The following is a 17,059-nucleotide window of genomic DNA, read 5'->3' on the forward strand; positions in this document are numbered from 1 at the left end:
TAGCCTACTACAGAGATATTTCATTTTGGAGTGGGATTTGAGCAAACGTTTTTTACTGGTGAACTGTACTTGAGGGGCACACATGCGCATGTAGCGGATTATTGAGCTGAGTGTCACACTGCTCCGCTTTGCTCACATGCTCTGATGGTGACCAAAACTTTGAAGCTCCAAAAAGCACATAAAAGCAGTATAATAGTAATCCAAACAACTCCAGCGGTTTAATCAATTTCTTTTGAAGCGATTAGAGCCCGACCGATACCGATAACGATTTTAGAGAGGGAAAATTCACCGATTACCGATATGGTGACCGATATAGCTAATTTTTGAGCTGGAATGAAAACAGACCTTTTCTATGTGGATTTTTCACCGATATGACTGTGCAAAGGTACTCAGAAAGCTGCTTTCTTAAACAAATATTTTTATCAAAGAACATTTGACATTATTATTATACATTGTCAACAAATTCTAGAAATGAACACTGAGAAAATAAAGAATAAATAAAAGTAAAATAAATAGCTAAATAAACATCAGTACTGTTTAGTATCAGTCAAATGCTGACCATTTAAATAAAGAATAAATTAAAATAAAATAAATAGCTAAATAAACATCTGTTGCACCAGCTATACATACGTTGCAACTTAGCCTAGTTGTGACGTAAATGGGCACTAAGTCACAATTTACGCTCTACTAAATATTTGAGCGTTGCACCATTAAATTTATGTAGGACGTAACCCTACGTATAAACTAAATATTTACGGAAGCCTCCGACCAGGAGTAACTTATGGAATAAAAAAGCAGACTCATTTAATGACATCAATGAGCTCATGTTTTGGTTGACAGGCATCAGTCCTTTCGACATATATGATGTTGGCATTTACACTTATTTACATTTACAAGAGAGAGAGAGAGAGAGAGAGAGAGAGAGAGAGAAGAAAAAACGTACTTTTAAGCGGCCGTTTTTAGGGTGTCATGTTTCAACCCATTCAAAATATATATAATAGGATATTAAAATGAATAAATGTCTATTTTTCCAGCCTATTGTATTAGTATTTATTTATCACCCCTCATTTATTTTAGATACAGTTCCTATATTTTATTATTTACACATGGCAAATATACTATTTATTAAATCTACTTTTATTATGTATCCTATTTTAATGTCTGACTTTTAAATATTACTGGAATTGTTCAGTTGATGGGGGTACCAAACTGTGAATCCTAAATAAAACAGTTTGGTGAATACATGTTTACACATTAGCTTCCACTCAGCTGACAACAATGAAAGTAGGTACGTGATTAACTAGTTAGCTATAAGCTCGTTGTCACAGAGAGTAAAAGATGGACTTTATTTACTTTCCAGAATTGTGTCTCACCAATTAGGTAACAGCGAAGCGTGAAATCAACACTCAGCAGACACAATCCACCACCGCACCATTGTATGTTGAGCTGCAAAAATATGCTCTTTATGTTTACCTTTCAATCTGCTACATTACTGACTGCACTGACAAACTATAGCTGGCTAACAGCAAACAGACATAGGTGACATGGTTGTCAGGGACAGGGTTAACGTTATATTAGTTATATAAAATGATGGGGTCATTTTTTATTAACTTTCCAGTATGTATTTCACAAACTAGTCAGCAATTTAATGAGAAGAGATCTCCTCAAATCCACACCGTTTAACCCCGCCCTGTCTGCAGAGCCACCGTCAGCTCTGTAAACAATGGAGTCGGAGCGCGCTCTTCTGGACAAACTACGCTATGACACCAATTCTAAAGCATTGTTTTCTGCATTATATTTTCTGAAAATATCGGCGACCAATATATCGTCACTTTATATAACTTTATATAACTATATATCGGTCGGGCACTAGAAGCGATCTAAACGGTTTTGGGTGAGAAACTACCTAAATGTAACAAATTTTTTTACTGAACATCTTGCCATTGCAGTCTCTAGGCATGATCATGATTTCAGGCTTGATTACACTTCCTGGTGCTTGACACATGCACAAAGTGCTTGTAATCGAGTTTGAAATCATGATCACCAAGGAGACTGTTGATGTCAAGATTTATATTAAAAGGAGTTACATTTTGTCTGTTCTCACACAAAACCAATTGGATCGCTTCAGAAAACAGATTACTTTTATGCAGCCTTTATGTGATCTAAAAATCTCCATTTGTGTTCTGCAGAAGAAAGTCATACACATCTGGGATGGCATGATGGCGAGTAAATGATGAGATAAGTTTCATTTTTGGGTCAACTATTCCTTTAAATAAACAGGTAATTCTCATTCACTTCCATTGTTACAGTGGTGACTCTTTTTTTTTTTTTTAACCAAGACTTGCTCATAACATAAAAGACACTAATTTGTCACCACCTACTGGCCTATATGTAATCTGGAGAAATGGTCACTGAAAAAATCCCTGTGAACACATTCAGACCAGGTGGAGCGATAAAAATGTTGAGGCGTCCGGATGCTGTTACCCACCTTGTTCCTGAACGCGGAAGTGTTCCACGATTCACAACAGACACCTGTTTTCATAGAAAACAGTCCAGGCAATTAATCATCGCCGTCCAGCGATTAGTCAGGAAAACTGAGGATACCAGAGATTCTTCCATACCTCGTAAATTAACCTCACACAGCCTTTCTGCATTTTTATTTATTTATTTATTTATTTATTTAAATATGTTTACATTATATTATTTAGTAAGTTTACGCCGTTTTCCTCAAAGGGACCGTCTTAATAAAAATGTGATTTTACTATCATTTTGAGGAACTTTGGTTCAATATCATTCTTTATTATGAATATTTTCAAGCATTGTGAATGTATTAATGTCCTCTTATGGGACGGACTGTCCATCTCTCACTACTTCGCGGAACCTTTGTGCGTGCGAGTGTTTCCTTCGGTTTAAATTTTGCGTAACACGCGCCTACATGCAGTGCGATCATATTTGTTATCAATTAAAATGTATTCTTGCATTCCCCGTAATTAATATTTTATTTTTAAAATCTTTAATTAAGATCATTTTATTGATAAATGTGATTTAGGCGAACTATAGCCTTTCAGACTCAGAGACCGCAGAAGACTGTGAAGTCATCACTTTTAAAGTAATATTTACTTAAAATGTGTCTAAATATATGTCTTTTTGTAAAAGTGTATATAAGCTTATTATATATTTGAATGACCAGCTCTTTTTATGCAAAGAGTCAAACTATTCAAGATCCCAAATTCCCAATGGATGGATATGTATCATTATGTTAGTGGACAGATTTAAACTTTAGACCCCAACTAACAAGCTAATGTTAGTGCATGACACAAAAACTGACTTCAGCTAGCAACATTTGCCACCCTGAGCGAACATCTACTACATAATGCTGAGGATAAAGACACTGCCTCCACTCCAGCCATACATATCATGTTGGCCTTTGGTCCTGCAGAGAGTTCATCAGCTCGCCTCCATCAAACATGCCTGTCTGCTCTCTGAGAGGAGGCGTCAGGGACTTCTGTACCCGTTCAGTGGTCTGGAGGAGCACCTTGCCCCACAGGTCGCTCAGGCACAATTCAAAATCTTCCATCCCAGCTTGGATGACCTCCGTCGTGCAGAGACACTGTTCACTCCTTCCATTAAACATCACATTGATTACTCAACTTCTGCGGTCCGGATGGACCATGTACCTGTGCTTAAGCAGCCAGAGGTGAGATAAGTTATGTACTTTAGACACATCTGTTTAAATAAGAAATTAACCCCTAAAAGTAAGCCAGATATTTAAATGTGCATGCATGTCATTGCATTATATAACGGAATATAAGATCAAGTGGCATTTATTTTAAAGAAAGATACCACATCTACTTAAAATGGTCTTGGCACCAAATGGATCAAATTAATCGCTCAGGAAAGTGAATTTAGCTATGAGTAAAGGTCTAGCATCTTTTGTTTGCAGATGCCACTTAGTTTGATATTTTATCAATTCAATGAAATTCATATACTTAAGTAAGTGTGATTGAAGTGTCCCCAGCGCGTTTTGGGGCCACTGTACAACTAGACATTCCAAACTGTGTTGCATGTTTGCTTTAAGTGTTTGTGTGCTTACAGGTGTGTTTTCTGGGCAGGAGTAATGTGGGAAAATCTTCTCTCATCCGCGCCTTGTTCTCTCTTGCTCCAGAGGTAGACGTGCGGGTCTCTAAAACTCCGGTGAGTTAGTTGTTCTCCTTCATTCACTCTGTGTTTCTCTGTTCCTGTCCTTTTGTTATATAAAGTTGAAGGAGTAGGACTTTGTCTCATTTGCTGTCCATTTAACCTCATTGCTCTATGGGAGAAACAACTGAGCTATTACATAGATCTCATTTGAGATTTTTCTTTCGTATGAGTGCACTCCATCTTCCTCACTTTGAAACAGGGCCATACCAAAAAGCTGAATTTCTACACTGTGGGAAAGGCGTTTACTCTAGTGGACATGCCGGGGTATGGACACATGGCTCCACAGGACTTTGTAGAGATGGTGGAACCATACCTTAAAGAGCGTCAAAAGTAGGCTAAAGTCGATATTGTTATCATTTATTGTATTTCATTTATTCTGCTCCAGAAGACTCACAACTACTAATATGCAGTGTTTCCCACAGGATTTTTTGAGACTGTTGTGGGTGGACCTCGGATCCTCTAGGGGGGTCTGGGGGCATGCTCCCCCGTAAGAAAATTTTGTACATTTTAAAGTTAAATGCATCAGTCTGGTGCACTTTGAGAGCAAAATTAAGAGGCTAGATCTATGAAGAACTTTGTGCTCTTGTAAACAATTTTGTGCTTTAGTAGTAATTTAATCATAAACATTTTGGTTGTATAGATATGAATGGTGATGACAAGGCAAAAAAGTCACACCCACAAAACATAAATGAGGTCAAAACACATAATCAACTAGAGCATACATTTGAGCCAGGGCTCGACATTAAGCATTGTCACGTGCTTGTCCTCCGGACAAGTAAATTGGCCATTCACTTGTCCAGGTAACATAGTTACTTGTCCAGAGAGAAAAAAGGACATTAAGTTACATGCATAAGTAACATGTCAAAGTTTGTTGTATATTTTTCTAAAATTATGACCTATGCCCAACCTAATAGTGTAACTATGCAATCAACTCAATTCTCTGCGACAGAAATGTAAACTGTACTGGGTTAGGTATGGTAGTCAAATACAGAAAAGCCTCCATTGCTACTATTAACAGCAGGGATGCTCATAGTTCTATGGAATGAGATCTACTTTTTCATTATGTTATTGCAGCAAGATCTACCATGTACAACAAAGGCTATACATTATCACAATACCAACATTTCAGTAGTCGGTAGTGAAATGTAATGATTCTCATTACACTAACTAATATGTAAATTATGAAAGAATGGTTTCAAGTTCTTAATTATTCAAGACTAGTAAACGGTCAGTAATAAAATAACAATTAAAAACAGCAATGAATAGAAATAGATTAAAAAAAATAGATAAAAAATACAAATTAAGAAAAGTCAGTGCTTTTTAACAGCTTTAAACTTTTTTAACAGCAGTATCAAGTATTCAAGTAAACATTCAGAATGAAATGCAACATAAAACTACTACTGGTCTTCACTGTATTATTATAACATTAATACTTTTTAAACCTACTAAAGTTAAGCAGTCAAGAGCAGTGAGTATTTTCTTGTTTTCTTGTTATGGCTGTTTGATTATTATAATGACACACTAGACAGCAGCAGGTCTATTAGCTTACATTTATACTTACAAGTCCGACATTTTAATACAAATCTGCTTTTTTCTCCATTGTTTATGTTCACTTTAGACATTACTCTCTGTGTTTACATGAATACCTCACCAAGATGGGCATTTTGGCGGAATTTTGAAATGAATTTGATGGTGCACATTAGCGCAAGCATTTTCGGAACACACGCGCATGTTCAGCACACACACATACGCTGCCTGTCAATCAAACAGGGCACAGCTGTTACTAGATCGAAATTCTCTTTCACTTGCCTCTTCAAAAATCCACTTGTCCTGGACAAGCGTTAATGTCGAGCCCTGTGAGCCATCAAAGAAATGAAGCAAAAGTGGTTACCTTTGTTGAACTTGCTCCTCTGATGCTGAAAATAGTTATGTTTTCAGAGCCGATGGTATGTGTGTGTGTGTGTGTGTGTGTGTGTGTGTGTGTGTGTGTGAGCATGCGCACGTTCGGGGGGGCTGACTGACTGGGAGTGACAGATGCTTTGCTGAAGCAACGGCGCAAAACACAACGTTAGAGATCTTTTATATTATTATATAAGAAGTGTAAAAATATATTTGGTTTATTATGAAACAGTCTAGGTAATTAATGGTAAACACTGCGTTAGAGATTTATGTTATAGACCTTTTTCACAGACTGTGATGATGCGTTTCCGCCTTATTTAGCAGCGTAAATGTAGCCGTTTTTTTTAAATATTGAGTGTAAGTTTAAAACATTATTATTTGTGTTATATTACTATGGAATTCGTTTTAAAAAACGAATTACCACAGCTGTGAGGGGGTTTCGATTACAGCTGCTGATAGACTGACAGTAAATTTGGCATCTTCTCCCATCTGACTGTCTTAATCCACTGCTCTCTATTTTATTTTTTTCTTCATCTGGAAAGTCATTCAAGTGTAATAGTGGACTTTTCTTTTGCTCTTTGAGCAAATGGGTAAGTTAAAATAATATATGCTGTGATCTCCCATTCACTCCCATTCAGCGCTGTCAAAGTTTACCCTGCAAACGTTTACTTCCATGTTCCAAAAAGGTCTATTATGAGAAGTGTAAAAATATTTTCAGTTCATTATGAAATTATGGGACCACCACAGTCTAGTTAATTAATGGTAAACACTGATATGTCTAATCATTTAACAATTCTTTCTGCCTCTATTGAGTGCAAAGATTAGTAGATGATGCAAAGAAACTGATTCATGTTTTTATTTTCGCTCGCCTTTACTACTGTAATGCACTCTGTACCGGTTTGCCAAAGAACCATATGGATAAACTACAAATAGTACAAAATGCAGGAGGACAGGCCACATTGTACCTGTTTTAGTTCATTTACAACTGGCTGCCTGTTAAGCATAGGTCTTTTTATTGTTTTTAAAGAACTGGATGACTTAGCACCAAACATTACTGAGTGTCTATAAAAAATATGTTCCAAGTCATTGTTTACAATCTGCAAATGCTGACTTTTTGAAATATTGCTGTGCAACACTTAAGAGATCAAGTGAAGTCCCAAAGATCTAGAACATTCTATCAGTTGAAATAAGATGGACTCCAAGCATCCAAACTTGATTAACTTTTGTTTTACTTTTTATAATTTTTTATTATACACATTATTTTATCCTTGATTTTATTATTATTCCTTTGATTTCTTTATTTATCTGTCTCTAGTCTGGTGACAACATTCTTACTGCTGGATGGTGGAGCAGGCCTCCAGAAGGCAGATTTAGTTGCCGTTGAGATGTGTGAGGAGTTCAGTTTGCCTTATGTGGTAAGTGTTTCTCATGCTCTAATCTTGATTGTCCAGCAGAGGTCGTAAGAGTACTATAACCTATTACTGTTATCTTTATCCATGCGTCATTTGCAGGGGTTTTCAAACTGGCATCCGGGGACCCCCAAGGGGGTCGCCAAGGGGTGCTAGAGGTCTTTGGAAAATTTCAGAATAAAAGGTGTAATAATAATAATTATTATAGTTAAATTAATATCTTGTGGCTTTAGTAAAATTACATTATAAAAGCCAAATATTTAATCTATAATATCATGTTTACTATTTTTCTCATATGGTATAAATGGGTCTTTGTACATAAAAATAAAATACATAAAAAATGTTTAAGGTTTTATTTTTGTCATTCAGAATGCTACATTCAGTAATGTCTCTAACTGTGGCAGAATTCACACTTATTTTAGCTTAATCTTTTCCCATATAACACTGTGTAACACATTTGTTTCTTTTTTTTTTTTCCCCCTGGGTAGTAAGTGTTATTTCTTATTAGCTTATTCCTCAAAAGTATAGAAAATGGCTATTATTCCCCACAAACTTTGCTTTTGTGACCAGGACAGTGATATTTAGAAATTTAACTATTTCCAGAAAACGGGTGAATTTGTCTCTTTTTGTTCACATAAAGTCAGAAAAAAACAACATATGAATCCAAATTAACATGTATTTATACTAAAGTAATATTCAAAGCCGTGCTGCTCCATAATGGTAACAAGTACCCGTCTCTTCCCCTGGCTCACTCGGTGCACCTCAGTGAGGATTACAACAGCATCAAGACCTTGCTGGATGCCTTGAAGTGTGATGAGTACGGCTGGGAGGTCATAGGAGACTTCAAAATGGTGGCAATCCTGATGGGACTCCAAGGCGGTTTTACCAAGTTTCCCTGCTATCTTTGCCTTTGGGACAGCAGGGACACCAAGGCGCACTACCACAGGCGGGACTGGCCACAGTGGACCGAGTTCTCTGTGGGGAGGAACAACGTCAAGTGGGAGCCACTGGTGGACCCCCAGAAAGTGCTGATGCCACCACTGCACATCAAATTGGGCCTTATGAAACAGTTTGTCAGAGCTCTAGATAAGGAGTCAGCAGCCTTCAAGTACCTTCAAGACTTCTTCCCTAAGCTCTCTGAGGCAAAGGTCAAAGCCGGTGTCTTCGTCGGACCACAGATAAAGAAGGATTTTGGATTCATATGTTGTTTTTTTCTGACTTTATGTGAATGAAAAGACACAAATTCGCCCGTTGTCTCATTGGAAATAGGTACATTTCAAAATATCACTGTCCTGGTCACAAAAGCAAAGTTTGTGGGGAATAATAGCCATTTTCTATACTTTTGAGGCATAAGCAAATAAGAAATAACACTTACTCACCAGGAGCAAAAATTGTGTTACATAGTGTAATAATTATGTGGTATGGCATCCATTACATAGTGAATGAGTGATTGTGGACACACTATATACATGAAGGCATAAAAAACAGTAATCCATTATTAGTTTCTGTTGTCTCTACACCACTTGAGTTCATCACCAGGTTGAGATGTCATGAGAGATTTGAGCAGTGGCAAAATTTCCAGCACTCTGTCCTGTTCTTCCATAATGACAGTGAATCTTAATTGTTGTTGAAGCAAGTCTCTTAGCATCATGCTGATGTCTCCGTCATTACTTTACATGATAACTAATGAAAATACACCAGACATTGACAGCAATGTTTTAAACCAACTGATCCAATTTCTAGTCTTTTGCAAAGTGACTTTTGGACTGTCAATTCTAAAGATTGGATACGAAGAAAAATAAATTGGAATTAGGTGTGGTGTGAAAAAAAGCCTAAAAATACTTTTCCCCCACTCAACTCTAAAGTTTATGCCGTTCTTGACTTTTTTTCCAAATGCACATTTATTGTCTCTTTATTGGAAAGAATGTATTATGTAGCCTACACTTAAGCTGCCATAAAAGTAATCTGTTTCATTCTGTGTTGTGTTTTAGCTGGTGGTGACTAAAATTGACAGAACCCGACAGGGCGCTTTGTTGGCCTTTATGCTACAGCTGCGGGACTTCATCAAAAATCAGACCAGCATGTGTTTCCCGCAGCCATTTCTAGTGAGGTGAGATATACAGTGGCCCCAAAAAGTATTTGGACTTAAGCTGAACTTAAAAATGCAGGAATTCCTTTGCATTTGAGAACAAAACATCAAACCAATTTGCATTTATTGTAAACAAAGATAACATAAGCACACTTTTCAAGCAGAACATTTAACAAAAGGAAGCTTGTTACATTTTAAATGATAACAGATATATGGTTTAAAATTAAGACAAAAAATATTTGGACTCTTGATTACAAGTTCAAGTGTCTTAGTTTTTAGTTTGCAATTAAAAACTTTTTTACAACATCTGGGCATAGAATCAACAAGTTTCTGTAAAAGCTGTGTGTGACGAGGAGGAGGGTGTGGCCGGGCCGTGAGGATGCACGCCCGGCGCTGAATTGTCCTAATCAGCCGGGAGGGGGATAAAGACGAGCCGGAGGCACCAGTTTGAGAGAGAGAGAGAGAGAGAGAGACACACACGCACCTGCTGTGTGTGTGTGTGTCTGTGTGTTTATGTTTGTTTAAGTTGATTTATGCCATTAAAATTATGTTGACTGTTCTGCCTGTTCCCGCCTCCTCCTTGCCCATCCTGTGAACCCCGTTACACTGTGGTGAAAGTTTCCTCCAGGTTTCAGCCACCAAAGCTTTCAGTTCATCGACACTAAAACATTGACGATCTGACATTTTCTTCATAGGTGCTCTCGCCGAATAAGCAAAAAACAAAATCTGCCATCCTCCACAATTAGGTATGTTACAAAAAGGTTAAAAGATGAAGGACTTGTGAATGAGAACAGAAAGCGCACAGGGAGACCCAGAAAGACCACCAGCAGTACAGAGGGAGAGTAATGCAACGAAACCATTCATTAGCTTAAAGAATAAGAAAGCCAGGATTAAATTGGCAAAAGAACATTCACAGAAAGACAGCAGGTTTTTGGAGAACTGTCTTATTAGCAGGTGAGACCATATTGAACCTGCATGTATCTGATGGCAGAGTATTTGTGTGGAGAAAAGCTAGGGAAGAATTCCAGCCACACTGCACTAAGGGTACTGTAAAGCACAGAGGTGGAAATGTCTGAGGCTGTTTCTCATACAGTGGTGTCAGTGAGGAATCATGAACAGAGAAATTCTGGATGCAAACTTGCAGAAATCAGTGAAGAAATGATTTAAGACACAGAAGTGGCTCTTTCAACAGGATAACGATTCAGCCGCCTATTGAAAGAGTACTTTGCAAAAAATAAAATTAAGGTCCTACAATGGCCCTCCCAGAGCCCTGACCTAAACCCTATAGAGCTCTTATGGGATGCAATGGAGCAGAAAATATCAGATCATCGATGTTCTTATGTGGATGAACTGAATGACTTGGTGGCTTAAACCTGGAATAAACTTTCACCACAGATTTTACAGAAACTTGTTGAATCAATGCCCAGACATTGTCAAGAAGTTATGTGAACGAAAGGATTGCAAACTAAAAACTAAACCTCTTGATACCCAGACTGGCATACTGTCTGGAATTCCAGAACACAGACAAGCGAAGTGATACAAAATTAGAGCAACATTCCAATGTTGTTCTAAGAAATATCAGGACTCTAGAAATACTGTTGGTCCAATCATATTAGAGGACCAACTGTTGTATAATCTGCATGTATCGGTAGCATCAACATTGTTTCCTAATCTCAAGGGCTTAACATATTCAATCAGTGTCATCCTTATAATGTGTGTATGAGAAGGCAAATTCTCCACAATAATTTAGATAATGATGCGTCATTGAGTTGATAAAGCACCCTCACCCTGAGTCATTTCTTTGGGTGTTGTGTTAGTATGCATCTGAGATAACCTCAGCACCAGGAACTAGATAAATCCTGTTATACAAATATATGAGTGCCCTTGCATCTGACCTGTATTTTTATAAGAATGAGGCAGATTCCATTCTGTTAGCTGAAGTATGTCAATGGGATCAGATGATTATCAGCTCACTGATAAGATAAGGCAGGGGGTTCCAGCACACCTAATGCTATGTCCCGAAACAAGCGCCGACGTCTACTGTAGTGTGAGGTCAGGGTCACGGAGACTCCAGCTTTGTGTCAATACAGGAAGTCACTTTTTCACAGATAAGATGATAAGGAACATGTCAGCCAGCTTCTTTAGAGGCCTATACTATTGACTGTATACACGCATTATATAACATACAGTGTATATGTATGTATGTGTGTGTGTGTGTGTGTGTGTGTGTGTGTGTGTGTGTGTGTGTGTGTATATATATATATATATATATATACACACACACACACACACACACACACACACACACACACACTGGTGGCCAAAAGTTTGGAAATAATGTTCAGATTTTGCTGTTTCGGAAGGAAATTGGTACTTTAATTCACCAAAGTGGCATTCAACTGATCACAACGTATAGTCACGACATTACTGATGTAAAAAAACAACACCATCACATTTTTTATCAAATCTTGACAGGCCCCATTTCCAGCAGCCATCACTCCAACACCTTATACTTGAGTAATCCATGAGGTCAAAAGCTTTCTCTAGAAACTCGTCAGTCAATCATTGCTTTGAGGAATGAAGGCTATACAATGCTTGAAATTGCCAAAAAATGAAGATTTCATACAAAGGTGTACACTATAGTCTTCAAAGACAAAGGACAACTGGCTATAACAAGGACAGAAAGAGATGTGGAAGGCCAGATGTACAACTAAACGAGGTTAAGTACATCAGTCTTTAGTTTGAGAAAAAGATGCCTCGCATGTCCTCAGCTGATAGCTTCATTGAATTCTACCTGCTCAACACCAGTTTCATGTACAATAGTAAAGAGACGACTCAGTGGTACAGGCCTTATGGGAAGAATTGCAACGAAAAAGCCACTTTTGAAACAGAAAAACAAAAAGAAAAGGTTAGAGTGGGCAAAGAAACACAGACATTGGACAACAGATAATTGGAAAAGAGTGTTATGGATCTTAACCCCATTGAGCTTTTGTGGGATCAGCTAGACTGTAAGGTGTGTCAGAAGCCAACAAGACAGCCACATCTGTGGCAAGTGCTACAGGAAGCGTGGGGTGAAATGTCACCTGAGTATCTGGACAAACTGACAGCTAAAATGCCAAGAATCTGTAATGCTGTCATTGTTGCACATGGAGGATTTTTTGGTGAGAACCTTTTGAAGTAGTTTAAGAAGTTCTGAAATTTTTATTTTATTTTTTTTTTTCAAATGTTTCACGTTATTAATGTCCTGACTATACATTGTGATCAGTTGAATGCCACTTTGGTGAATAAAAGTACCAATTTCTTTCCATCAGAGCAAAATCTGTACATTATTCCAAACTTTTGGCCGCCAGTGTATGTGTATACATTACAGAGGTTCAAATGTGTCAGTTTGATTAATCCAATAAATGCAAAATTACAGTTGTGCTCAAAAGTTTGCATACCCTGGCAGAAATTGTGAAATTTTGGCATTGATTTTGAAAATATGACTGATCATACAAAAAAAGTATTTTATTTAAGGATAGTGATCATATGAAGCCATTTATTATCACATAGCTGTTTGGCTCCTTTTTAAATCATAATGGTAACAGAAATCACCCAAATGGCCCTGATCAAAAGTTTACATACCCTTGAATGTTTGGCCTTGTTACAGACACACAAGGTGACACACACGTTTAAATGGCAATTAAAGGTCAATTTCCCACACCTGTGGCTTTTTAAATTGCAATTAGTGTCTGTGTATAAATAGTCAATGAGTTTGTTAGCTCTCATGTGGATGCACTGAGCAGGCTAGATACTGAGCCATGGGGAGCAGAAAAGAACAGTCAAAAGACCTGTGTAACAAGGTAATGGAACTTTATGAAGATGGAAAAGGATATAAAATGATGTCCAAAGCCTTGAAAATGCCAGTCTGTACTGTTCAATCACTTATTAAGAAGTGGAAAATTCAGGGATCTCTTTGATACCAAGCCAAGGTCAGGTAGACCAAGAAAGATTTCAGCCACAACTGTCAGAAGAATTGTTCAGGATACAAAGAAAAACCCACAGGTAACTTCAGGAGAAATATAGGCTGCTCTGGAAAAAGACGGTGTGGTTGTTTCAAGGAGAAAATTATGTGGATATTTTGAAGCAACATTTCAAGACATCAGCCATGAAGTTAAAGCTAATGGGTCTTCCAAATAGACAATGACCCCAAGCATACCTCCATAGTTGTGGCAAAATGGTTTAAGGAAAACAAAGTCAAGGTATTGGAGTGGCCATCACAAAGCCCTGACCACAATCCGATAGAAAATGTGTGGGCAGAACTGAAAAAGCATGTGCAAGCAAGGAGGCCTACAAACCTGACTCGGTTACACCAGTTCTGTCTGGAGGAATGTGCCAAAATTCCAGCAACTTATTGTGAGAAGCTTTAGGAAGTCTACCCAAAACATTTGACCCAAGTTAAACAATTTAAAGGCAATGCTACCAAATACTAACAAAGTGTATGTAAACTTCTGACCCACTGGGAATGTGATGAAATAAATAAAAGCTGAAATAAATCATTTTCTCTACTATTATTCTGAGATTTCACATTCTTAAAATAAAGTAGTGATCCTAACTGACCTAAGACAGGGAATGTTTTCTACAATTAAATGTCAGGAATTGTGGAAAAACTGAGTTTATATGCATTTGGCTAAGATGTATGTAAACTTATGATTTCAACTAATATATATATATATATATATATATATTTCACACATTATAACTGCCTGCATTTCTCACCCCCACCCCTTGCCCCCTTTCTTTCACCTGCAGTTCAGTCCAGTTCTCTGGGATTTACCTGCTCAGATGTTTCATAGCACATGTAACAGGAAATCTACATCTTACTGCTAAACAGATTTGAGCGTACTGCACTGCCTCTGTCTGGTGACACAATGTTATCTGGGATGGTGTGACAAAAACAGTTTAAAAAAGACTGATTTAAAATGATTGATTGGCTTACTTGCATGTTTTTGCACTCACCAGCATTTATACTTTCGAGTTACAGCAATGAAATGTTCAAGTTGAAGGTATGTATATTACTTTCAAATGCAGAGACTGGAATATCAGCACTATTTTACTTGTTTCATGATCCATGGAATAGCCAATTGTCACTGTATAAACTCCCTGACTCAACTCAAATATCTGAACAAGCTTCAAGGATGGAACATACCCAGATCTTAAGTTCCTGTCCGTTGATGTAAAGACAAAAATAATATTTGTTCTTCCAAATAAAATGGTAGAAAGTCTTGCACTGAATCGGTTGTGAGTGATCAATGTAGAGAGAGACTGTTCAACTTTTGTCTCCCAGTAAAAAGTGTCACTTTTAAGGTGTCTGCTAAATGACTACTTGCCAATTATTAGATTAGTTATACCTACACTGATGAGTGAAAACATTATGACCACTCACAGGTGAAGTGAATAACGACGATCATCTCCTAACAAGGCCACATGTCAAGGTCTGGGTAGATTAGATGGTAAGCGAACAGTCAGTTCTTGTAGTCAACGTGTTGAATTGAGGAGAAATGGGCAGGGGTAAAGACCTGAGAGACTTTGACAAGGGCCAAATTGTTATGGCCAGAATACTGGATCAGAGCATTTCTGAAACGGCAAGGCTTGTGGGGGGCTCCCAGTCAGCAGTGGTGAGAACCATCCGACAGTGGTCTGAGGAGGGGAAAACATAAATGTTTGGCACCCATCAATGCATGAGGGCAACGAAGGCTATACCATCTGGTCTGAACCAACAGAAGGTCTACTGAGGCACAAATCACTGAAAATTTTAATGATGGTTACTGGAGCAATGTGTCACAACAAACAGTGCATTTCACCTTGCTGCGTATGGGGCTGCGTAGCTGCAGACCGGTCAAAGTGCCAATGATGACCCCTGCTCACCGTTGAATGCACCTACAATGTGCACGTGAGCATCGGAACTGGACCATGGAGCAGTGGAAGAAGGTCACCTGGTCCAATGAGTCCTGTTTTCTTTTATATCACGTGGACTGCCATGTACATGTGCACCATTTACCTGGGAAGTGATGGCACCAGGATGCACTGTGGAAAGATGACAAGCCGTTGGAGGGAGTGTGATGCTCTGGGCAATGTTCTGCTGGGAAACCTTGGGTTCGGCCATTCGTGTGGACGTCAGTTTGATGTGCCACCTACTTAAACATCGTTGCTGACCAGGTACACTTCATGGCAATGATATTCCCTGATGGCAGTGGCCTCTTTCAGCAGGATGATACACCCTGCCACACTGCACACATTGTTCAGGAATGGTTTGAGGAGCATGATGAAGAGTTCAAGGTGTTGCCTTGGCCTCCAAATTCCCCAGATCTCAATCCAATTGAGCATCTATTGGATGTTCTGGACCAACAAATCCGATCCATGGCAGTTCCACCTCGCAACTTAAAGGACTTGAAGGATCTGCTGCTAATGTCTTGGTGCCAAATACCACCGGACAACTTCAGGGGTCTTGTTGAGTTCATGCTTAGGCGGGTCGGCGCTGTTTTGGTGGCACACGGAGGACCAACAGCATATTAGGTAGGTGGTCATAATGTTTTGGCTCATACCAAATGTTAGGTGTATACTTGATGTTAAAGTCAGTAAGTGGGTAACAGATGGGCTTTTCTCACTTCAACTTGTTAACATATTGTTATTTTTGACCCTGGTTAAACATAATCCTGATACCTTGTTCAATGTTCATACTTCACCTTGAGTTAGTAATTAATTCTGGGTAGTCATGTTTTACACGCATTTGTACAACACTCTGAGTTAATGTTCTAATTTGTAAATTTTATTAACATCAGTTGAATGAGTACAGTGCACCTGTTTTAGGAAATGCTTTTTGTCTGATCTTTAAGGGAAAGTTCACCCAAATATTAAGCTTCTGTCATTATTTACTCACCCTCATATTCTAAATCTGTATGACATTCCTTCTTAGGCTGTTTTAAAAAGTTAATTAAGTTTTTGATTTCTTTACCTTCATTTTTATGCATTTATATTTTTACATACCCTGAGGGAACAGTGTGCAGCAAGTTAAATTCCATAAATGAACTTTGTGCATAGTTACACAAGCTCAAAAAGAGTTTTGTTTTTTAAAGTTTAACTTTGTACCATGTGTGTGTCCATGTGTCCATGCCTTTTAATTGGTACTTTAAAAATAACATTCATACAATTTATGGCTTTCTTGTAACCATCTGTATTCTTCTCTGACACTCAAAGCATGGAGTCAGGTAGGCATCCTTTCTTCCTCCCGTAATGACAGCAGGGGTGGTGATGGTACAGGGCTGTACCTGGAGATAAACTATAAAATTTAAGTGCCACAATATTATAGAAATGCAAGATGGTGCAATCGCATTTACTGTGCCCAAAGTTAACTTTGACATTTTTTTTTTTCACCCACTCATACTCTTTTATGTGTTTGTATTTGAACACTGACCCCATAAAA

The 17,059-nt window shown here is 38.1% G+C and overlaps 1 protein-coding gene across 1 annotated transcript; it reads left to right on the forward strand.

The window, feature by feature from the left end:
- The first annotated feature begins 2,826 nt into the window (after positions 1-2,826).
- Positions 2,827-17,007, forward strand: LOC127448127 (GTP-binding protein 8-like). Its single transcript, XM_051710441.1, has 6 exons — positions 2,827-3,697; positions 4,096-4,194; positions 4,400-4,530; positions 7,415-7,514; positions 9,500-9,618; positions 14,389-17,007. The coding sequence occupies exons 1-6, from the start codon at positions 3,374-3,376 to the stop codon at positions 14,474-14,476; spliced, it is 861 nt and encodes a 286-aa protein (XP_051566401.1). The 5' UTR covers positions 2,827-3,373; the 3' UTR covers positions 14,477-17,007.
- Positions 17,008-17,059: the final 52 nt, after the last annotated feature.

This window comes from Myxocyprinus asiaticus, chromosome 11 (assembly GCF_019703515.2).
Source record: "Myxocyprinus asiaticus isolate MX2 ecotype Aquarium Trade chromosome 11, UBuf_Myxa_2, whole genome shotgun sequence".
NCBI classification, from domain to species: Eukaryota; Metazoa; Chordata; class Actinopteri; order Cypriniformes; family Catostomidae; genus Myxocyprinus; species Myxocyprinus asiaticus.

Excerpts from the sequence above, each read along its gene's own strand:
- LOC127448127 (XM_051710441.1), top strand. The coding sequence starts at position 3,374 with ATGCTGAGGATAAAGACACTGCCTCCACTCCAGCCATACATATCATGT. Across the intron at positions 4,195-4,399 it reads TGCGGGTCTCTAAAACTCCG|GGCCATACCAAAAAGCTGAA; the intron begins GTGAGTTAGTTG and ends ACTTTGAAACAG. Across the intron at positions 9,619-14,388 it reads CCGCAGCCATTTCTAGTGAG|TTCAGTCCAGTTCTCTGGGA; the intron begins GTGAGATATACA and ends TTTCACCTGCAG.